The 23,773-nt window shown below is 34.5% G+C and overlaps 1 protein-coding gene across 4 annotated transcripts in view; it reads left to right on the top strand.

The window, feature by feature from the left end:
• The window catches only part of DCUN1D1 (defective in cullin neddylation 1 domain containing 1), a 29,924-nt gene extending 9,574 nt beyond the window's left edge, over positions 1-20,350 (top strand). The window contains exons 2-9 of one of the 4 annotated variants that reach the window (XR_015162320.1): positions 1,622-1,785; positions 2,014-2,230; positions 3,419-3,587; positions 5,783-5,913; positions 11,461-11,567; positions 15,829-15,911; positions 16,161-16,257; positions 17,555-18,040. Coding sequence is in view for 2 of the 4 variants with exons in the window: in XM_086396083.1 (XP_086252209.1) it covers positions 2,014-2,230; positions 3,419-3,587; positions 5,783-5,913; positions 15,829-15,911; positions 16,161-16,257; positions 17,555-17,634 (777 nt within the window). In the remaining 2 variants the exon portion in view is untranslated. Of the gene's footprint in view, positions 1-1,621; positions 1,786-2,013; positions 2,231-3,418; positions 3,588-5,782; positions 5,914-11,460; positions 11,568-15,828; positions 15,912-16,160; positions 16,258-17,554 lie in introns of all 4 variants that reach the window. The other 3 variants (XR_015162319.1, XM_086396093.1, XM_086396083.1) reach the window with 3 other exon arrangements.
• Positions 20,351-23,773: the final 3,423 nt, after the last annotated feature.

The following is a 23,773-nucleotide window of genomic DNA, read 5'->3' as shown; positions in this document are numbered from 1 at the left end:
GGAAATGTTTAATTAAAAAGTTATTTCCAGATTGTGGCCTGTAGTTGTTATCCTTCTAGGTTAATCTCCAGCACTTTGTGCAACATTATACAGTGGTCAGTGATGATCATAATGACCCTCAGGTACTTCCCTGTTCTTCAGAGGATTAAAACGTATGTCGTATACTACATTTCTTACATACTGTATCACTTACATGTATTATATCTCTTAGAAAGGGTATATTCATGTTAAAAATAGCTTTCGGTAGCAAAAGTTGAAATCAGAGTGGTTTCCTTTCAGTTCAACAGTATATTAAGACAGGTATCTTCCTTGTCATTTAATTTCATTGTGGGTTTTTTGCAGTTGAATAACATCTTTAGATACTTTTCAAGTTGGGACTCCTAGACATTTGAGAGATGTGTCAAATAAATGGGATATGAGTTATCTGGTGTCTAGAAGTGGTAGATTTATTTATGAAATAACAGGAGGCTAGTAAATTTATAGTTTCTCAATTTTAATGGAGAATGGAGGTTGAGATTTTAATGTGTAATCCTAAGCAATAACACATTTACAGAGAGAGAAGAGTATGGCTGACAGATTAGACTCCAGGGTATTAAAGATGGGGTTGGTTTTCATATTTGATTTTTGCACAGCCTTATTTTTACTCTGTGAAAGGTGGAAATATTTATATCTTCATTAGTCTTTTTCCTGAAAACCTCAAAAGGTTTATAAATATGTACAGCAAGCAGTGTGGTTTATAGAAAGATTAGTAAAACTCAGATTCATGAGATCTTTCTGTTCTTGACCCATTTCTACTAATAACCTGGGTGATTTTCTTTTAACAAATTCCTTAACATTTGGGGTCTGTTCTCTCATCTGTACAATCGGGATTGAGGTTTGTGATCTGTCTGTCTGGGCCAGATCAAAAATGCTTGGGTTCTCAGATGTGTTGCTTAAACCACAGGACACTGTATCTATTAATGTGTGTCCTACTCCATGCTTTTTTCTCTTCATTGGCAATAATAGCTCAGGAAGAACCCAAGTATTTTGCTGAGAGATGGTATTAGGACTTGCGAGAGGGAAGAGTAATAGCGGGGAGGCTGAAATTACAGAGGAGACAGCTTGCATGAGGAGACAAAGAATGTGGCCCTTGAAACTGGGAGAGAGTGGAGGGCCTAACTGCCCTACTTTATTTTGCTTAGGACTCAGGGCAGATGAGAAATGAGTATGTGTCAACACAAGGCCAGTGAGAAGGTTATTACAGTAGAGTCTGGCTAGAGAGAATGTCTGCTAGGCTCAGGCCATGGGAAAGGTAATTTCTTTCATGGTGAAAGAAGGAGAATTCTATTAAAGATTACCTTGGTTGGGAGGATGCAGGGTACTTGTTCATATTTCACTGCTTCTGGTTTGATTGAAAATATGAAGAAATTCTATTGATAATTATCTTGGTTCCTGACCCTTGTAAGGAGAAATGTAGAGTACCTCATATTCTGTTGCTTGTCACATTTGGTAAAAATAGCAAGAAAACCGGGGTTGGGGGGTGAATAGGGTGGTTGGTGAGGTTGGGGAGAATTGTACCCCATATCCTTTATAATGTGTTTTAGGACTGCAACAAATATCTGTTAATCTCATTGTTCCTCAGGGTCACTTGAATGTTCTGACTGGCTTAAGTAATATCATCTTCCCCACCACTCCTTAAGCATCCTTTGGAGCTTTGTGCTTGGTTAAGGTTTTGAGAGTTAGCTCTGCTTCCCTCCTAGAGCCTTTGTACATGCTCACAGGACCCACTTTTAGGAGAAATGCAGGGTGGGTGAATTTCTTTTGCCTCTGTCCTAGTTTCTTTTCCAAAATGACAGCGATTTTGTGTTTTAGATTTTTTAAAAATTTGCCTTATTAATAGATCAAAACATTAAGCTAAATGTTTTATTATTTTATGAGGCATGTGTATTGCTAAAAATGATTTAGTCAGCAGTATAGAAATACTTAGTCTTTTGTGACGTTACAGAGTTTCAGTTTATTTTCTGGTTTCAATAGAACAAGTTGAAATCATCGCAGAAGGATAAAGTTCGTCAGTTTATGATCTTCACACAATCTAGTGAAAAAACAGCAGTAAGTTGTCTGTCTCAAAATGACTGGAAGTTAGATGTTGCAACAGACAATTTTTTTCAAAATCCTGAACTTTATATACGAGAGAGTGTAAAAGGATCATTGGACAGGAAGAAGTTAGAACAACTATACAGTAGATACAAAGGTGAGTGTTTGTGACTTTAAATATTTTTGAACCAGGTTTTCCAGAGTTACATGCTTCTTGAGAGAAATCAAATAATACAGAGGACATTAATCGGGTAGATGTGTTTAACAGAGCTCTTTAGATCTTAGAATTAATTTAAGAAATCTGAAAAATTATTTCCCTCTTTTCACTAAAATTTCTTCTTAGTGTCTTTATTTCCTTCCCTTTTATTTGCCTCCTTTTTTCCTCCTCTGTTACCCAGTTTGAGAATGGGGACTGGGGGGACTAGGTTTTTTCCCTCATTTTCATAAAACTCAGCTAAGCCAATTTTAAGGAAACCTGCCTAATAATTTTAATAACTTTTAAATAATTATAAAGTAATATATACTTTTAAAAAGTTAAACAATACATAATAGATTTAATAAAGAAAAAGTCAATAGTTTCTATGTCTTTTACTTATTTATTCTCCTGAGAGAACCAATATTTAATAGCCTGGTGTTCAACTTTCTGTGTCTTTTATGCAGAAATATATATATATACAATTATTTCAAAGTTTTTCCAAAGGTGGGATTATATTGATATTTTATATATAGCTCTTGCCCCAAAGTCAAAAGATGTGCACATTTTTTTTTGACAAAGTTTATGAGTACTTCTTTCTCCTTGTATTTGTGTCTAAATTTTTGCTGTCTGAAAAGTAAATTTTGATAGTTGGGGATTTTCTTTAATTTGAATAGCAGATGTTTGTCTTGTGATTAGAATTGAATCACACAGTTTGGTTTTTCTGGTGTTATCTAAGAAGTGATTTCTATAGTGAAATTAAACTTCAAGGAGAAAAGAATTTCTGTATAGAATACTGTTTAGAGTTCCTTTGTAAAATGTGGATATGTTCAGTAAAAATCCTTTTTCCCCTGTATAGGAATGTCAGATTTTCTGGTTCTGTGTAAGTATGGGACTTTTTTCATATGAATAAATGAGACTTTTAAAAAACCAGGTCCTATCTAGTGCCTATCTTGCTGTTTAAGAATGCTGTTTCAGGGGTAAAGTGGCTTTAAATATTACAGGGGAAAATAACAGTTAAAACTATTTCTTCATATTTTTGGTCTGTTGTGATCATTTTAAAATATGGAACAGAAAGCATTCCGTTTCTCAGTTTTAGGAATAGCATAGAAAGTATGGCACTAATTTCATATTGTACTGGTGTTTTTAAAGATCCTCAAGATGAAAATAAAATTGGAATAGATGGTATACAGCAGTTCTGTGATGACCTGGCCCTCGATCCAGCCAGCATCAGTGTGTTGATCATCGCGTGGAAGTTCAGAGCAGCAACACAGTGCGAGTTCTCCAAACAGGAGTTCATGGATGGCATGACAGAATTAGGGTGCGTGTATAATCTTCATATGAAATTAGGTGCAGTGCTGTAAGAGTTACTGTGGAACTGATATCTCTGCCTCAGACATTGCTGTAAATAGAAATGGGCTAATATGCTAGTTCCTTCCCATGTCAAGTTATCTGTGTAGTTAGTACAACCTGTTCTGTTCTGTTTGCTTTATGCTTTTATCATTTGTTTCTAAGGGAGGTTCACTAGTATTAAAATTACTGTGCTTTAATATTTTATGTGGGTAAGTGAAGTGAGCAAGTTTTAAGTTATTTCCTAATGTGAGGTGGTGAACTCTGAATTTGTGAACAAGCTCCTAGAATTTAAAAATCTTGGAAGTTACTAATTACTTTTTGTTCTACACAAACCTTGACAACTGGTTAGCTAAATGTCTTGTTAATAAATAGATTGAAAAGTCATAGGTAGAGGTTTTACCTGTGGCCACTAGTTGTCTACATTTAATGAGGCTCTGAAAGTATTCAGTCTGTGATCAGTGACAGGCTGTCCTTAATGTTTTTAGTGAGTGCTTTTGAATAATAAAAGCTGAACGTTTGTTGAACATTCATTTCAGGAACTATGCTTAGTAAGTACTTCACCTACCACTTCACACCAGTTTTGTGACGTAGTAGTGGTTATACTCGCATTTAAGAAATGAGGAAATAGAAGTAGAGAGAAACTAGAGAGTTAGGTAGTATTAAAGTATCAGAATGAAAAAAAAAAAAAAAAAGTATCAGAATGAATTCAGTCATTCTGATTCTTGAGAGCCTGAAGGACATTGTAATCAGTCAGGGTCCAGACCAGACACACAAACCATACCAGTGATTTGAACAGGGTAAATTTTAGAAATTGTTATATTGTGTAAATGGGGTAAAAGAAAATTCTAAGTATAACAAAGGTGGTAACTGTAAGAAGCTGTCACCACCCCTGGAGCTGAGGGAAGGAAACAAGGAACGAACTTGGAAGCTTAAGAGGATCCCCACAAGGCTAAGATTCTGACCCCAGAAGACGGTGCCTGGCTACTTCTGGAGCATGCTACCTGCTTCTCGGAGAAGAAGCTAGCTCTAAGGGTCACTTGCTGAGAGCCGTGCAAGTTGCACTGCTAGGACCTCCCAGTACACTGAAACCCTCGCTCTCTGCAGAAAAGACTGGGCTAAGAAAAATTCCTTCCTCCGCTTCCAGCCTTTCATCGCCCTCTATTGGTAGAACCTAGTGGTGAGCCAGCTGACAAGAAAAAAAATGAAGTCTCACAATTTGTAGTCCACTGCAAACAGTCACAAAGTAGGGCAAAGAAGGGTGAATTTAAAGCTAAGAAACAGTAAATTAATATCTGGTCTCGACACGGTTTTATAGCCAAAGCCAGCCTTATCCTGAACTTGCTGGAATTTTCTATACTAGGACCGGTTTGGAGTTTTCTATACTAGGACCGGTTTCACTGGAACTCTTTTTTTCCCTCATTCAAAAGTGAGTTCATGTAAAATGTAATGAACTTCCAAAGCAGAATTTTAATTTACAAACTAATAATCTGGGAGGTGTTACAAAGACCATGAAAGGAAAACAAAAGCAAAAATGATTTGAAGGAAAAAAAGTATAGTGATTGGTTTGTGGAATCTATAACAGATAGAAGATTTCTACCTTAAGGAAAGTAGGACTTGGTACTTGAATCCATTTAAGCTCCTTGGAAATTGAATGGTTTCAGATACAGAAAAAAGCTTAATACTGATTTGAGATAACTTCAGTTGGAGATGGTACTTTGAATATAATGAGAAGTTTTCAAGAGGAATGCCTGTTTCCTCACCTAGCCAAGAGACCATACTTTCAATTTGTTTGGAAGCTAGACCTGTGGATTGTTTCCATGTAAGGAATACTGCTACAGTTTAAACTGATGATTGCAGAGCTGATTGCTATACATTCTTATCTGTTCATTACAGCTGACTTCTACCATTTGGGTGTATTGATTGTCCCATGAATACATAATTAAAAGTCATAGCCCATTTCTCTTAAAAATAGTGATTATTGCTAACCTTTAATCGCTCTAGAACTTTTCTTCTTCCAGCTAATCCCATACTTGTTTATATAATTTAAAAAGATATTTTAATGGATTTTTAAAAAGAGTTCTATGAAATAAACTGTTAGAGGAATAAATAAGTTTTTGATTTATAAAGAAAAAGCTTATCTTTTATAAACTTAATTTTGTATAGATGTGACAGCATAGAAAAACTAAAGGCCCAGATACCCAAGATGGAGCAAGAATTGAAAGAACCGGGACGATTTAAGGATTTCTACCAGTTTACTTTTAATTTTGCGAAGAATCCAGGACAAAAAGGTTTAGGTAAGAATTTTTAAAAATTATATTTGGTGTTTCAAATACATTCATCTACATTGACCATGTCACTTTTGTTTTGTAATTGAAAGTTCTGTGTTGAGCATAAAGTTATTATCAGCTACTGAAAAACAATGAGAAACAATGAACTTCTAGTTAATCAGAAAATACCCTGCCTATTCAATAATAGGGTTACTCTAGGTACTATATATGAACCACTGATTTTTTTTTAAGAACTACAATACAGGAAATATTAAAATTCCACTGACATAGGTATGTATGTTTGCTTGTTTATTTTTCAGAAGATACTGTAGGATCTTAGGATCATAAGTTTTTCACTGTGTATCTGTTGAAATCGCATTTTAAAATTTCTGAGTCTTAGAATGTGACTCTATTCTTTTTTGTAAATTTATTCTTTTTGATTTGAAGTATTTGGAAACTGTAAGAAAGAATAAAAAGGTGATTTTTATTTATCATCTTGTCCCAAAATAGCCACTGTTAACAGTTTAGATCAGTCAGTTTATACTGTAGAAATAACCACACATTTGCTCTGGGGATGATGGCTAAGGAAGTGGAAGTAAAAGCTTCAGTGCAGATCATTCAGAGAAGGTAGACAGTAGCACATAATACAAAATAGGGTTTTAGATAAAAGGAGAAATGAGTAAAAGCAGGAATGGCTGGGAAGTGCTTCCTGGGCAAGAGGGAATGTGAACTCAAGGATTTGATATTTGGCTGGGTAAGTGAAGATGAAAGATGTTCCAGGGAGAGGGTAGTTATAAATGAAGGTCTCAGACTTTAGAAATAAGCTTGGCTTCTTTGTAGAAGAGAGAAAATGATTTGATTTTAGTGCAAATGCTTGTTTGGAGCATAAATTTGTGAGACACAATAAGACTCATTTAATAAGACTTCTTTTTAAAAACAGGACAGAAGGGCTTAAATTGGAATCTGTGGGCTGTGGGGATGCACTGAAGATCATGATGGTGGCGCAGTGTGCTAAGTACTTTACATACACTGCCTCATTTCATGTTTAACAACTTTATGAGTTACTCATTCTTTCATTCAGTAATTCACCAGCTACCATGTGCCACTCATAGAGTGCTAGAGACTTATCCTTTTTTGGCAGATGAAGAAATGGAGGCACAGCACGTTAAATGATGGAAGTGAGTTTGTTTGTTGATTTTGAAGACAAGGTAATTGAAGATAAGGTAATAGGAGAGGCTAATAAGGGCCTCTTGTACTAATCATTCTTTATATTTTAGATTAGCGAGAAAAAATGAGAAAAGGATTATGGAATTAGACCGAGGAAGTGACTGAAAGCTTTCCAGGTAGCGCTAGTGGTGAAGAACCTGCGTGCCAATATAGGAGAGGCGCAAGTTTGATCCCTGGGTTGGGAAGATTTCCTGCAGGAGGGTACTACAACCCACTCCAGTATTCTTGTCTGGAGAATCCCATGGATAGGGGAGCCAGGCTGGCTACGGTCCATAGAGTCACAAAGACTCGCACACAACTGAAGCGACCTAGCATGCACACACAGGACGTGACTGAAAGCTAGCGGAAGGGATGAATGTACAATATTTGTACTGGAGAATTGACCCAAAGAGGGACTAAATGTGACTGAATACAAAATATCTATTAAGCAAAATTTGGAATGATGAAGTTGTCTTTTCAGTTAATTTCGGTTGGATTTTATTCTTCCAGGAAAAGTCCTCATTTTGCAGACAAAATAAGCTGGGATACCCAGTGTTAATTTCTCTGTCTTGTATCTGTGGATTGTTTTTTCTAGTCTCCTTTTCTCTTCCCACAAATAAAAATCGATTGAAGCATTTGAATTTACATGTATGTACTGAAATAATTATTTCTGTTGTGTTTAAAAATGTAGCACAATATTTTGATACGAATAGAGAAAATATTGTGACTATCAGATGTTGATTTAAATGGGGCTGACATATTGCTTAGTTATATCTCTGCCTCTCACTAGAGCACAGTATAAATGATATTTTTGGGTGACTATGTAGTTTTGATATTGAATCTTAGTTTTTATTGTATTTGGCAAAGATAAAATTGACATTTTATAGCTGTTTTATAGCATATTAATTTTATATTAATATGGTATATTGGAATTTTAGATTACAGGAAAAGTTGAGAAAAGTATACTGAAGAATTAGATTTTAAAATTGTTTTATTCTGTAGTAAGTATTGAGCTTAAGAAAAAAGTAACATTGTTTAATGGGTGTAGAGTTTGTTTTCTAAGGTGAAGAGTTCTGGAGATTCATTGCACAATAGTGGGAATGTAACTCACATTACTGAACTATACACTGAAAAATGCTTAAGATTATAAATTTTATGTGTATCTAGCCCCACTCCAGTACTCTTGCCTGGAAAATCCCATGGATGGAGGAACCTGATAGGCTGCAGTCCATGGGGTCACTAAGAGTTGGACACTACTGAGTGACTTCACTTTCACTTTTCATTTTCACGCATTGGAGAAGGAAACGGCAACCCACTCCAGTGTTCTTGCCTGGAGAATCCCAGGGACGGGGGAGCCTGGTGGGCTGCCGTCTCTGGGGTTGCACAGAGTCAGACATGACTGAAGCGACTTAGCAGCAGCCACAATTTAAAAGTTGTTTTAAAAAAGCTCCAAATTGTAGAATGTACAGCACAAAGTGAGCCCTAATGTAAACTGATACACTTTTGCTAATAATATTGGCTCATCATTTGTAAGAAATATACTAAAGACTTCCCTGGTATCTCAGCTGGTAAAGAATCTGCCTGCAGTGCAGGAGACCCTGGTTCAATTCCTGGGTCTGGAAGGTCCTGTAGAGACGAGATAGGCAACCTACTCCAGTATTCTTGGACTTCTTTGGTGGCTCATATGTTAAAGAATCGGCCTGCAATGAGGGCGACCTTCCTTCCATCCCTGGGTTGGGAAGATCCCCTGGAGGAGGGCATGGCGACCCATTCCAGTATTCTTGCCTGGAGAATCCCTATGGACAGAGGAACCTGGCGGGCTATGGTCCATAGGGTTGCAAAGAGTTAGACATGACTGAAGGACTAAGCACAGCACAAAGCAATATCTTAAAAATGGGGGAAGGTAGTAGCATGGCACTAGTGATAAAGAACCCTGTTGACAGGAGACAAGAGACTTATGTTCAGTTCCTGGATTGGAAGATTCCCTGGAGGAGGAAGTGGCAGCCCTCTCCAGTATTTTTGCCTGGAGAATCCCATGGACAGAGGAGCCTGACTGGCTACAGTCCATAGGGTCCCAAAGGGTTGGACATGACTGAAATGACATAGTGTACATGCGTGGGATAAAGATATATGGGAATTCTGTACTTTTTGCTCAATTCCATAAACCTAAAACTAAAAAGTCTTAATTAAAAAAAAATAATAAAAGACAAATCATAATTTCTCTTTTTGTTTTTGCACTGATGTTGGGTGTCAGGAAATGTAATGACTTGCTTAGTTGAAGTTAATTAAAAAGAAAGTTTTCTTGACAGCGTTTCTAAGGGTTTACAGGGCTCTTAAATTATAATATTTGGCAGAAAGGAATTAGGAGATGGTAGGAGAAGAGTTGAGGCCCAAAACAAATTGGCAGAGAGCGACAGTGACAGCATTGTGGTTTATTTATAAATAGCTGGGCTAGCTATAATGAGAGCTGGTGTTTCCCATATTTTCTCATTTTCTGTAACCTTATTTCTTATGACACCAGGATAGGATACTTCCTTTGTCACCTTCTGCTTCAGTCACCTGCCATTTCTGGTAGTCTTCTGAATCTTAAATTTGAAAGGGATTTCATAAGTTCTGTGTTAAATCTAACCTATGCAATGTAGCATCTGTACCTGATGCTCATTTAGCTTTTATGTTTGAACATACAGGGTGGGAATTGAACACATGTCATTTTACAAAGTGGTTCATTCTTATCACAGAATACTGTTGTTGTTTTTCCTTATGACATCTTTGTCCTTACAACTTTTACAACTGTTTTTATTTGTCCTCTGCAGCAGCACAAAGGAAGGCTAACCCTTTCAAGATTTTTCTCATTTATCCTTTCTCATTTTTTTCAAGTCAGCATTCCAAACTATTCTTCATTTGAGAAGACCTTTGTTATTCCTGTTGCTGTCACCCCTAGATAACATTTCCAGTTTCTTGGTTTCTCTCAAAATAGAATTCTTAAAGCTGAATATAATACTCCAGAAGGTGGCTATTTAATGTAGAACACCATGGGTCTGTTATTTTTTGGAAGACTGTTCATTCTGTTAATTTGTCGAAAAATTGCTTTTGTTTTTTAACAGCCATATTATTTTTAGGATCATCCTGAACTTATTAAACTTATTAAACCTGAACTTTATTTTCTTATAAACTGTTGCCAGTTCACCTAGAATTTAGAAATTTTTAACATTTATTAAACATTTAATATTTAGAAATAATTTTATAGAGTTTTTTAATGTGTATTTTTATTTACACAATCCCATTTGGTTCTTATAACAACACTTTGAGCTAAGTAAAACCAACCTCTTTGTCATTAAGATAAGGAAACTCCTGGTCAGAGAGGCTGACTTTTAAGGTCACATAACTTTAGAGTTGTTAGAATTGGGACTGAACCTCACATCTTCTGACTCCACATTTTATGTTCTTTTTATTGTATTATGTTGTGAACTGAACTTAGATATTTCTAGGTAAATTAAGACTTTGTGAAAAGGATTTTAAATCACCATTCATCCTCCCTAGTGAGTTGGCAACATTTTGTTTCCCTTTAGGGGATTCAGTCTCAATTCATGTCCATTTTTGTCTGGCACTCAGCTGATCATCTTTTATGAAACAGCACATAGCCCTTGTTGATTCTCTGTGAAAGAGTGACACTGGGATTACCTCTGTTTGCATTTTTTATTTTATTATAAGGGCTTAAGGCTTCATTCTGCAAGTATCTGTTTTAGGTAATACTATTACTAGGACTTTCTTGTGTCTCTTTCCCTCTGTGTTACCCTTCTGTTTATTCTAATTGCTGTTGTTGCTTCTTGTTACATTATTGAGTTTCTTTTCTTTCCCATACTGCTTCAGAATATATAATAATAGTTTTAAAAATAACTCAAACAATAGTAATAGAACATATTATTTACCAGATTGTTCTAATACTTTATGTGTATTCTCTCATTTAATTCTTACAACAATCTCATGAGGGTAGATACTATTATCTTTATTTTAAACTGAATTACAGAGAAATGAGCTTAGTTGCCCAGGGCTGCTTAATTAGGGGAAGAGTTGAGATTTAAGATGCTAAACTACTACATTAAACCACTTTTGTCTAGCTGAACTGTTCTCTCTGTCATTCAGACATTTCTGACTAAAGGGCAGCTTTTCTTTTTTTTTAATGTCTGCGCTGTGCAGCTTATGGGATTTTAGTTTCCTAATCAGGGACTGAACCCAGGGCCCAGACAGACAGAGTGCTGGGTCCTAGCCAGAGGGCCACCAGGGAAGTCCCTGAAGGGCAGGCAGTTTTTCATAGGCTTGTGGCAATTGACATTTTATTCCTGTAAAATTTAATCTTCTGTGTTTCAGCTCCTAATAAAAATTTATTAATATTTGAGTATTCCTGTTTCATCCAAAAACATTTATTGACTGCTTACTCTGAGAGCATGGAGTTAGGAGCATCTTTGTCTGTCTGGGTGAGTTTGCAAAGTCTTCACAAAGATTATAATATTTGATCCTTGAAGAATGAATATATTATTTCAAAACCAAAAGGAAAAGAAGCTATCTTGAATGTGGAAAGATTAGCAAGTTCAATTTCTTGGAGGTGAGAGACAGAGCACCTTTGAGAAACTGCAAGTGAGTCCATTTGACTAGAATTGTAGATTTTATCTGAAGGCAGTGGGAAACATTGCAGATTTTTTAGAAGTTAATAGATTTTATTTCTTGAATTGCTTTAGATTTACAGCAAAATTGAGCAGAAGATACAGAGATTTCCCAGTTATCCTATTCTCCCACACATACATACCTTTTCCCATTATCAAATCCCCACCAGAGAGGTATGTTTGTTACAGTTGTACCTACATTGACACATCATTATCATCCAAACTTTAATTTTACAGTAGGGTTCACTCTTTTTCTTTCTAAAAATTTTATTGAAATATAGTTGATTTACATGTTGTGTTTCAGGTGTACAGCGAAGTGATTCAGATATATATGTGTGTGTGTTTATACACATACACCTTTTTTCATTATAGGTTATTATAAGATATTGAATATATTTCCCTGTGCTATACACTAGGTCCTCATTGGTTCTCTACTCCATGTATAATAGTGTGTATATTTTAATCCCGAACTCCTAATTTATTCCTACCCTAGGGTTCACTCTTGGTATTGTATGTTCTATGAATTTGGACAAATGTATAAGGACATGTATCTACCATTATAACATCATACAGAAAAGTTTCATTCTTCCTGAAATAATTCTGTGCTCTTCCATTCATCCTTTCCTCCCGCCTAACTGCTGGCAACCACCGATCTTTTTTCTATCTCCAAAGTTTTGCCTTTTTTAGTTGGAATCATACAGTGTGCAGCCTTTGCACATTGCCTTCTTTCACTTAATAGCATTATTATGAATTTGTTTTCTTCCATATCTTTTTGTGGTTTGATAGCACATTTCATTTTAGCACCAAACAATTTTCCTTCATCTGGATGTACCACAGTTTATATGTGTGCCTACTAAAGGATATGTTGGTTGCCTCCAAGTTTTGGCAGTTATGAATAAGCTTCTGTAAACATTCATGTACAGGGTTTTGTGTGGATACAAGTTTTCAGTTCATTTGGGAAAATACTAGGAATGTGATTGCTGGATCATATGGTAAGCGTATGTTTTGTAAGAAACTGTCAAACTATTCCAAAGTGGCTGTACTATTTTGCATTCTCACCAGCAGTGACTGAGAGTTCCTTTTGCTTCATATCCTCGCCAGCATTTGATATCGTCAGTGTTTTGGATTTTGAGCATTCCAAAACGTGTGTAGTGGTGTCTCGTTGTTTTAATCATTGAAGACTTTTAACATGGAAGTGAAACCAAATTTGTGTGCCTGCAAGGTCCATCTGAAAGCAGTGTGGTCCTTTAAAAGGAATAGAGGCAGAACTATAGGAAGAGAAATTGCTTATGAAGCTAGAAACAAAAAGGACCCTGGCATAGGCCCTGAAAGTGGGAATGGAGAAGAGAGAGAGATTTAGAAGGTACTTAGAAGCCAAAATGAGAAAGCTTTGTTTGAAATTGTGATGAGGAAGTTAGTATTAACCCCCATTTGGGGGTGTTTGGAGATGTGCAAGTGGTATTTTTGGTATTTTTATAATGACAGGGTTTCTTTCAGAATTAGGGGGCTGCTCAAGGACCTGCAGTGCATAGGACTGTTCCTTACAGTGAAAAATGGCGTTTCACTGAGAAACACTGTAGAGTGATAACATTCATTGAAAGAGAAGGAAATGGTAGATCTGTAGAAAGAGTTGAGTTTGAGTCCTATTGAATTTGAGTTGTTTGTGGATATCCAGTTGAAGATACCCTTAGGCAGTTAGATGTAAGAATCAAGAATATATAGAGAGAAGTTTCAGATTTTAGGACTTGTTAGAGATGGTTGAGCATACAACTTGAAAGAAGGTAAAGGTTTGAAAAATATGAGAGAAGTAGAAGTGGTTATTACTGACATTCAGTGCTACAGAATATCAACATTTAATGGATGAAGGAAGGAAGAGGAGAAGTAAAAGAAAATAAAGCCAGAAAGGACAGAGGAAAATCAGTAGAGTAATACTGTTAAAGCTAAAAGAAGCGACAGTTCCATCCCAGAGATGTGCTCAATTTTGTCAAATATGGCAGAGAGCCCAGTAAATTAAGGACATTAAGGTTTATTTGGCAACCAGAAGGGCTTGGTGACCCTTTAGAGATTACTTTCAGTGGGGTGAGTGACGAAGGTGGACACTAGTTTATAGAATTAAAGTGTCTGAGGGGTAAAGAAATTGGACAATGAATGTAGATTACAAAAAGTTCTCTTCTTTTACAACCTGAGGCATTTATAATTGTCTCAGGGTTTACAATTACTTGAATATTTCATTGTTTCTCATTATTATTTTCTAAAAAGGAAAAACGCTAACACAGTAATAAGCTTAGTTTTCATAAATTTAATGCATTTGAAGTGAAGAAGGATATCATTAAGCATGCTAATAACAGCAAATCCTACTAGACAGGCTAATGGCAGCAATTTTACTGCACGTTATCTTTCTGCTTTGATTGGTATGCTCTATGTTTGATTGGTAAGGAAAATAATAAAAGTAAAGAACCTGGAAGGAGTATTTGGTGTAGAGCATTAAAGATTGCAAAGATTAAAAAGGATTTGTGATTAGGGACTGATGTCCTGTTTCTAGTTCTCATAAAACATGGGGATCTGAACTTGACTTTCAGACATGTTTTCGTAAGCACATTAAAAATAAAAGCAGAAGACTCCATGCACTGTTTCAAGATAATTTGTGAAGGGAAGGAGAAAGAGGGTAGCTAGTAAGGGGATGGAGAAATAGAAGAAAGAAAGTTTTTTTTAAAGATAGTTGATAACTTGAGTATGTTCCTTTGTGGAGGGGGAAGCCAGAAGACAGGGCAAAGTTGAGGATACAAGGAGAGAAGAAAACTAATCTGTAAACTAAAAGGCAGGATGGCATATTGGATCCAGAGTAATGGTGTTAGGGGCTTAACCTTGGATAGGAGAAAAGAAGAGGCACCTTTTCCATTGAGTTTGAGGGAAGACATAACGATGGATTTGGAGGTGAGTGCATATTTGTAACTAGAACCGTAGGAAGCTTGTTCATTCCCCAGTTTCCGAATGCCTGCTGTGTATTTCAGTGCTAGTTCGGGGATATGTAGTCCCTGTCCTTGAAGAGCGTAGGATCTAGTGAAGATGGGAGATTTTTTGCCTTATGTCCTGTTATGTTTTTCTTTCAGGTAGGATGTGAGCCTGTTTTTGGAGTCTTAGTCTCTCATGATTCTTCAGATTCTTCAGAGTAGTTTGGAGATCATATCAAAAAGAACTTTTAAGTTACTTGGAATGGAATTTTTCCTGACCTGGAAATGTAAATTTACTCATAAAAGCTTGATATAACTACTTTTCTATAACTTGATATAACTACTAGTTCTTCTTTTAAGACAGATACATATTTTGTCATGCAGTAATACTGCTTCTTTACTCTTCTCTGCTCCAGTTAAATAGTCATTTATATCCTCTTCATCAAACTTTTAAAAAGACAGACTTAGTTTATTATTAATTTAAAATTTTTAATCAGTATTCTTAATGGTCTCCTTGCGGTCAGGATCAGTGAGCCAACAACTTGGAATGTAAGATTAATTAGGATTATGGATAGCAACTCATTGCGTTACAGCTTATACATGTACATTGGTGATTTTCATCTTGGGGCAGTTTTGCATCCCAGGGGATCTTTGGCAATATGTGGAGATGTTTTTGGTTGTCACCACTGGGGATAGGAAACTGCTACTGGCATCTAGTGGGTAGAGGCCAGGGATGCTGCTAATGCTGTAATGCATAAGACAGCCTCCCGCAACAAAAATGATCTGGTCCAAAATGTCAAAAGGGCTGAGGTCTGGTATACATTAACATTTCAATACTTATGACATAATCAAACATGCTTACCTACATTATCTCATTTAAACTTCAGAAACCCCTAATGAGGTAAGTGATACCCTTCTTGCCCTGAAGAAACCACGCATTGGTGATGGAAGCAGGATATAAAGCTTGGACTTAAATCTATAGGAAATTTTTATTATGTAAGTATTCAGGACACAAGGCTTTTTTTTTTTTTTTAATTAAGGCTATCTTTGTCTTACTTGGTGTTTTTTTTCAGGGACAAATATTCCTGGCATTTGAAGTACATAATTTATTTTTAATATTACAGATCTAGAAATGGCCATTGCCTACTGGAATTTAGTGCTTAATGGAAGATTTAAATTCTTAGACTTATGGAATAAATTTTTGTTGGTAAGTTCATGTTTTCTGCGGTTTGGTGTTTTCTAAATTTTTGCTTTGTTTGAAGATAAATTAACATTTTAAAGGATGCCTAACTCATTTCAGAGCATGTATTGGACGTAGAATGAGAAATTTGATTTCCAGAATTTTATTACATAGGTTGTTTTGAATTCTTGTATTCAGCATCTTCTGGACTGTTTTTTTTGAAACCCTATTTTAGTGAATTGGATGCTTCTTGTTATTTTTTTTTTTCCTTAATAGGAACATCATAAACGATCAATACCAAAAGATACTTGGAATCTTCTTTTAGACTTCAGTACAATGATTGCAGATGACATGTCTAATTATGATGAAGAAGGTAATGAATATTTTGCTCTACCAATTCTTTAAAAATATCTTTAATCATACACCCTGGAACTTCTTGTCTACTTCTGTTTTTCTTAGGTTTCTCTTTTCTGAGCTTTTATTTGTGCTCTTCTGAATGTAGAAAATGCCTTCATCCTCTTTTACCAATCTGTATTATTTCCTTAAATACCAACTCTGTATTCATGTTTTCCAGAAAGGCATGAGTGATTTTCATTCATGTTTTAGATTTTCAGTCTACTTTAGGAACTTACTCTTTTCTTAATGTACTTTTATAGTGCCTATATATATAATATATATTTTTATTGTCTGTTTTGTCTGTGAGCTTGATTGTAAACTCCTTGAGTTTTGTGACTTAGGCCACATGGAAATGGGACTTTATTTTCCTACTGTAGCACTATTGGCATTAAGTAATATTCACTGATTGAATAGTTTTCTGCTGTTTCTTCATGTATTTAGAAAGGTAACTGCCATCCACTACCAGGATATTTTTGTTTTCTGGAACTGGTAGTAGTTTACATTGATCTCTTCACACGTACTTACCTGCTTCCCCTTGAGAATTAGCAAGATGTATTTTGATATTTTTGAATAGACAGTATTTTTTGAAAAATCTTTAGTAACGTTGGTCTCCTTAAAAGTGTCCTGAACTATTTAACCTAACCACAGATAATGTTATTTCCTTATCTTTGTTTTCATTGTCATGTATTGTTTTCTTTAAGAATTGAGAAATGACTAATAATTGATGATTGTGCTTTCTGTTACGCCTTATCAAAAGTGGAGAACTTGCTGATTTGGAAGTTGCCATAGAAGCATGTATAGAGCATGCATATATATAATTTAAAATCCTTTAGTAATTTATTATCATGAAATAGGTTAGTGTCTGATCCTTGCTTTTAATTTCCTTTGTAAGATTGCCCTAAAATGCAGAAAAAGGTTAACTCCAACTTAATATGCTTTCAGCACTGGCAGTGTGTCATCATATCAAGGCTGGATTTGACCAGATTACTTCAGTGGCCTTCAGAAAACCATATATTACTGATTACCAAGAGTGTTATTTTTTATCATTCAGAGAATGATCAAGTGTTGGAGTAATAGAAAAGAGAAAATGCAAGGAATATTCTAGGTTGAAACGTTAAAGAACTAGAAATTTGGAGGTCTTATCAGTGTGGATATTTATAATGATATGCTTTAACAATTGTAGGGAAGATATTTAAGAAAAAATAAGGATTCTGCTAAATACTAGCCTTATTTCTGCTTTTGTTTCTTTCCTTTCTCACATATCCCCCCCACAGGAGCATGGCCTGTTCTTATTGATGACTTTGTGGAATTTGCACGCCCTCAAATTGCTGGGACAAAAAGTACAACAGTGTAGCACTGAAGGAACCTTCTAGAATGTACATAGTCTGTACAATAAATACAACGGAAAATTGCACAGTCAATTTCTGCTGGCTGGACTGAACTGAAGATCAATCCTCATAATTCAGACTGAGGGTTGAGACAAAACTTTAAGGATACATCTTGGACCATATCGTATTTCATTCTTCTAATGGTGGTTTGGGCTTGTCTTCTAGTCTGGGCCGCTCTAAACATTTATTATTCCAACATTGTGGATTTCATCTTATATCTGTGGACCATCCTAGTTTATTCTCCCATAAGTCTTAGAAGCTTTATGGTGATTATTTTGAAGTTTCCATTCTTGCATAAAGCACAATGCTGTCTTCATCAGAAAACAAGTTTGGCATAAGAATTAAACATATGAACGTCACAGTTTATAAAAACTTCTTAAATATATGCTTTGGGCTAGTTGCAAAGACTATGCTGATAGCACTTCCAGTGAGAGTGATATATTTAAGTGTACCGGATCTGGAATGGTGTTTTGGTATGGGGGGATTTTTTTTTTTTTTCTGGCAAATTACATGTATTGTTAATGTGAGTAGAGTATCTGATGAAAAAAGTCAAAATAACCAACGTGAAAAAATTTTAGGATAATTTGGTGTGCCTACCCAAAATTTTATTGTGTTTTAGACCCTCGATTTCAAAAGGTTCCACAGAACTAGTCTGCACTTATCTTACCCATGTTTATATATAGTTGTCTTACAGGGGCTTTTATTTAGAAAAACATCTGCATAATGTTAGATTCTACTCCCGTCTACATTATGCACCTCATAATTGGATTTCATTATGATTTTGAAATGCTTATATGCCTGTTAAGTAAGTTAAACTATTTAATTTGTTTGAATGTTTTAGATTGCTACATAATACAATATTCTAAATTTAGGCATGAGGGTTTATTTTTGTTTTTTTTTGTTTTGTCAGCACACTATGGAACACAAATGAAATTCTCTTAATTTATAAGAAGAAGTAGGAATTAAATTTTGAAAATGGTTGTAATGAGCCATGAAGTTCAATTCTTATAGGTACTGCTCTTTCAGACAAATAGTCCATTTTTGATGACTTCTTATTTTGTTGAAATTGTTTTAACTGCTAATCACTGTGGTTGCCAAATACTTGAGGAGCAAGGATTTTCAAGCAAGCATGCACTTGATGCAAAATACAAATCTGGCTTCTATTTTCATAAATTATTTAGTTTCTACTATGTTTTATTTCACTCAGATTAGCTCAGTTTTCACATCAAAGCAGAACTGTATCTTGTATCTATTTTTTTTTTATTACAAGACCTGTGAACTGCTTTCATGCTGAAAATGCTCATTTCTCTGTTCACTTCTTGACATGTGAAGAAGGGTTTATTGCTTTTTTAAACATTTCTTTAAGGCTGGTTGAAAAAATGTAAAACTTCAGAGACTGGATGACTGGTTTTTAGCAGGAGTAGATTTTGCTTGGTGTATCCAGGCACTCTGTAAGGTCTAATGTTGAAATTATCAAAGGAATGTACTTCAGAAAAGCAGTACATTATAATGTAGATGCGGAAATGATTTTAAGAAATGGATATATTAAAACTACTTTTTATTTACATGATTTTGAAATTGACTAGAAAGCTCTTCCCATAGATATTAATATTCTAATCATAACTTTAATTCAAAAATATGATTCTATCAAAAGAAAATTTTGACAGTTTTATTCAGGTTACTGGAATTGGTTATTTAAAAAAAAAAGAAAAAAGAAGAATCCTGCTGCTTTCAGTATTTCCTGATTTCGTATTTGTAAATATTAAGAGGAACTTCAATTATGAAATATTTTAAAAAGATATATATATATATATATATGTACTATTTTGTTTCCTGTCTTAAAGATTTTGAGTTACGGTATTGTTTTTGAATTGATTAATTAATTCCAGTATGCTGTGTTTTGAAATGAGATCCGATTAGCTTTTTTTCCCCAATAGAACTTGTTTTTCATATAAGTCTGATATTGGTTCGTGGCCTAGTGCCTTGGGTTTTACAGACTTTTCCTTTTAAATGCAAGACCTTTTCAACAAAATAGTGTTTGTCATCAGTTTGGTACTAAACATTTATAATTACTGTGTAATTATAAACAAAACAATACATAAAGCTTTGAATATAATTATGTAGCATAAAAGTTAAGGTTGTTAACTCTATGATGGCATCTTAGAATTAAACAATACTATTACTAGGGCCTGAAAGAGAAGACTGATTTAATGTGGTGTGATTTTTCTGAGGATAAATGTCTGGTTACGTAGGGAATATTTTGTACTAAGAATGCTTACACATAATGGCCATGTGTGTGTGAGTGTGTGTGAAAGAGTGAGATTGACAGGTTGAAAGGGACACACATGCTCACACACACACAACTTGAATTGCTTTAATTAATTAGTGTTTCAGTCTTCATTTTGGTTAACTCCCCATGCTGATTCTTTTGTTTTAAACTGAACCACAGGTACAGTTTCCTTTTTGCCAAATGTCAAAACAGGTACACATTTTAAAATGTAATGCTTTTTAAATAGTAAAGTGTATAAAATTAGAAGTGCCCACATATAAAAATACTTGAGATCAAGGTTATCTTTAGTGACTATCATCTGCATATCTCTGTAAGTTCAATTGTGTTTCTTACATCCCTGTCATATTACCAACAGAGGCAATAAAAGCTTCAGTGAAATTGCCATGACTAAATCTTTTCACATATTATTTCAGTGTAATACTTTTAAAGACTAAAATATACCGGAAAACTTTTCTAGAAAGGATAATTATTAATGGAAAGAGCATTGTAATGGCAAGTTTTTGGGAGAAAAGACATGCCAAGTCTTGTTTACTATATTTGAAATGTTTACAACTATACTGGGCTGCTTTATTTAACAGTACTGTAGTTGTGTAATATGGCTTTGTAAGTATATGTTCTTCATTAGACTTTTAAAAAGTTTTAATGAGTGAAAGAGAGTTAATAAAATAACATGGGAAATCTTTTATATAATACCCTTACTGGGAAATTCTTATTTAAGCAAGGTATACTATTTTTTTTTCCTCAGAAAGATTTAAGTGAATGAAGTGTTCATCTATTTTTTATTTGATGATAATCAAGAGGTTTGAGTAGTTGTAGACAGTTTAACGTGCACTTTGCTTAGATTTTTTTTAAAACATGTTACTATGAAGACTACGTATTGTAAACCTTCTGTAACTTTTACATATGAATGACAGAAGAAAGTTAAACCTAATGAAAGAATTTTGGAATAAAGGAAAGTGGTGCTGGGGAAATTTATTATAGTTCACAAAGTATGCCTTTGTAAACCTGAATCAACTTTCAGCAAGAATTAATTTATGGAGTTCTAAATGTTAAATTGTATATATTTAATAGAAAATACTTATTTGACACCTCAGCAGTTTTCTTTAAATGTTACTTTATACTTTTAACAACATGATTTATATTGCATACATAGATGTTTTGATAAGATTTTATCAAATTTGATAATGTAATGATAAAATGTTTTTAAAATGTGAACTATTTAACATTTATCTTAATAACTGAGCACACAATACCGGATTGTGATTTCTACATAATGTGATAATTAGGGTTCAAATTATGGTTCATCATTTAATTGATTATAAACAAGTATATTTCTGAACTCTACTTGCCTCCATTTTTACAATCATATAGCAATAATTTCTATTTTTATTTTATAGAAATGTGGTGAAGTTATGATACCTTTACCTTTGATTTCACAAGGGGAAGTGGTTTATATTTTATAGTTTTACATTTGAAAATTCCTAATAGTACAAATCCCCTTTTCCAGGTTTACCCTTACTCTTTGTCGCCATTTTGGTTGAATATTTGTTTGATTTGTATTTGATTCTGGAGGCGGATAGTTCTGTTTTTTTTTTTTTTTAAACTCAATACAGTTACATAAATGGTTTTACCAGAGCATTCTTGCTATCTATTTTCTTTACTGCCTGTTGGGTAATTGGCATTTCTTGCTGACAAATTCATTTATTTGACAACTTTCTTTTGTGTTAATGTGGCTTTTGACTTATCTTTCATCTTTAATCTGCCATAAATAAGGAAATTATGACTTTAAAAAAGTGCACAGCTGTTGTAGTAGATGGAATTCCTAAAAAGTAATGTCTTTATGGAGTTTTAAAGACAGATACTTGGTGAATCATTTTATGTTTTAAAAATTGAGTTTCTAAAACTTTTTTTTAATCTAAGTATATCCAAGTTTTTCTTAAAAGTATTGCTTATTTATATTCACCTTATCTTTTCTGTTTGTGCTGTGCAGAAATCAGTATAGCTTATAACTTTTAAAGCATTGTTTTTCAAGAAACGCCTTGAGGCTGCTGTATTTCATGAGGTCGGAAGCTTTCTACTTTATCTCTTGTATCTTATTGGCATTGCATATGAGATTTGGTCTGGGGAAAAATGCTTGGTTAAAAAGGTGTTTTTCTGTTTTTAATAACTGGCTTAGAGGGAACATTTTACAGTGGAATAGGAAGAGATAGAGTCAGATTGAAATTAAAGCAGGCTTAATTATGGAAAGTAGCACTGCTTTGAAGAGAAGAATCCATCAAATAAGTTTAAAGTGAAGAATAGTTTAGAACCAAAAATAGTAAAAACAAAGCTTGATTTAAAACAAAAAGTTTGGAAATAGAGGCAACATATGAATGGCTTAATGAGCAAAGCAAAGAAAAACAAACGGATAATATTCATTTTATATTTAGTATATATATTTAGGCACACATTTACTATAACTATTAATTTTATTTCAGGTTATGAAATAAAACTTTGGATCTAATGGAAAACTTGGGCAATGCCAAATGAGATTTTTACAAAAAGGAGTACTGTAGGGCATAAGCTAGGGGCTAAGGAGAAATGCTAAGGTAAGCTCTAGACAGCGCTCTTGTTACGTAGTTACATGACACAGAGGTAAAAGAGCAATATTTGACCAGTAAGATTTAGAGATGTGTGTACATGAAATCTTTTGAAAATACTTGTGTTTTCAGTATTCTTAATCCTGAGAGTGTGTTGGAATTCACTGCACTGAAATTACATGTAATGAAAGCCAGAGCTTTAAAATAGTCATTCATAAGACTGTTGTAATGGTACTCAATAGCAACAGCTTTATTGAGGTATAATTTATACACCATGAAATCCAACCATTGTAAGTGTACAATTCAGTAAATTTTAGTAAATTCATTAAATTTTAGTAAATTCATAGTGTTCTGAAACCATCACAATCCAGTTTTAGAAAATTTCCATCAGCCTTAATAGAAGTTCCTCTCATGCTCCTTTGCGTTGGTTCCTGCTCTTACCGCAAGACCTAGGCAGTCACACTGATCTGTTCTATAAATTTCCCCTGTCCAGAAATTACAGGTGACTAGAATCATACAATCTGAAGTCTTTTGTTTCTGGCTTCTTTCCTTTGGCATAATGTTTTTGAGCTTCATCCATGTTATGGTATATACCTGTACTTAATTCTTTTGGTTGCTATGTAGTATTCCATTATGTAGATATACTACATTTTGTTTATTCATTCGCCAATTGCTGGACGTTTGGATTGTTTACATTTTTGTTATTATGAATAATCTGTGAATATTCCCCATAATGACATTCCCCATGTCATTATGTGGGACATATATTTTAATTTCTTTCAGGTAGATTCCTAGGAGTGTAATTGTTGGCTTGTTTCAAAATTTTACGTTTGACTTTCTAAACTGCCCAACTTTTCCGAAGTGGCTGTACCATTTAAACATATTCCTAACACAATATGTAGGGTTACAGTTTTGATAAATCCTTGTGAATATATTTATTTTTATTATTGTCATCCTGGTAGATCTGTATTTTAAGTGTACAAGTTATATATATCTAGCTATCCTAATTTGTTTGTCTTTTGGATGTGCAGTTTAGTTGAGTATAAGGTGGCCTGAGGGATTATAAAATTACTCGCTGTGTACATATATTTGGTTGAAGGCAGTATTTTCTGCAAATCAGTGAGGGTAGTTACTGTACTCTTCAGTGGGGGTTCCAGTCCCTTAGTGAACTCCAGTGAGGAAATGAACTGTGTAGGTTAAGAGTGATGCTGATGGCTGTTGCATTGTGCTATTTTG

Source organism: Bos grunniens, chromosome 1, assembly GCF_055505025.1.
Source record: "Bos grunniens cultivar Pamir isolate PY7600 chromosome 1, Bosgru_T2T1.0, whole genome shotgun sequence".
Lineage (NCBI taxonomy): Eukaryota > Metazoa > Chordata > Mammalia > Artiodactyla > Bovidae > Bos > Bos grunniens.
This window is presented reverse-complemented; position numbering and strand designations above follow the sequence as displayed.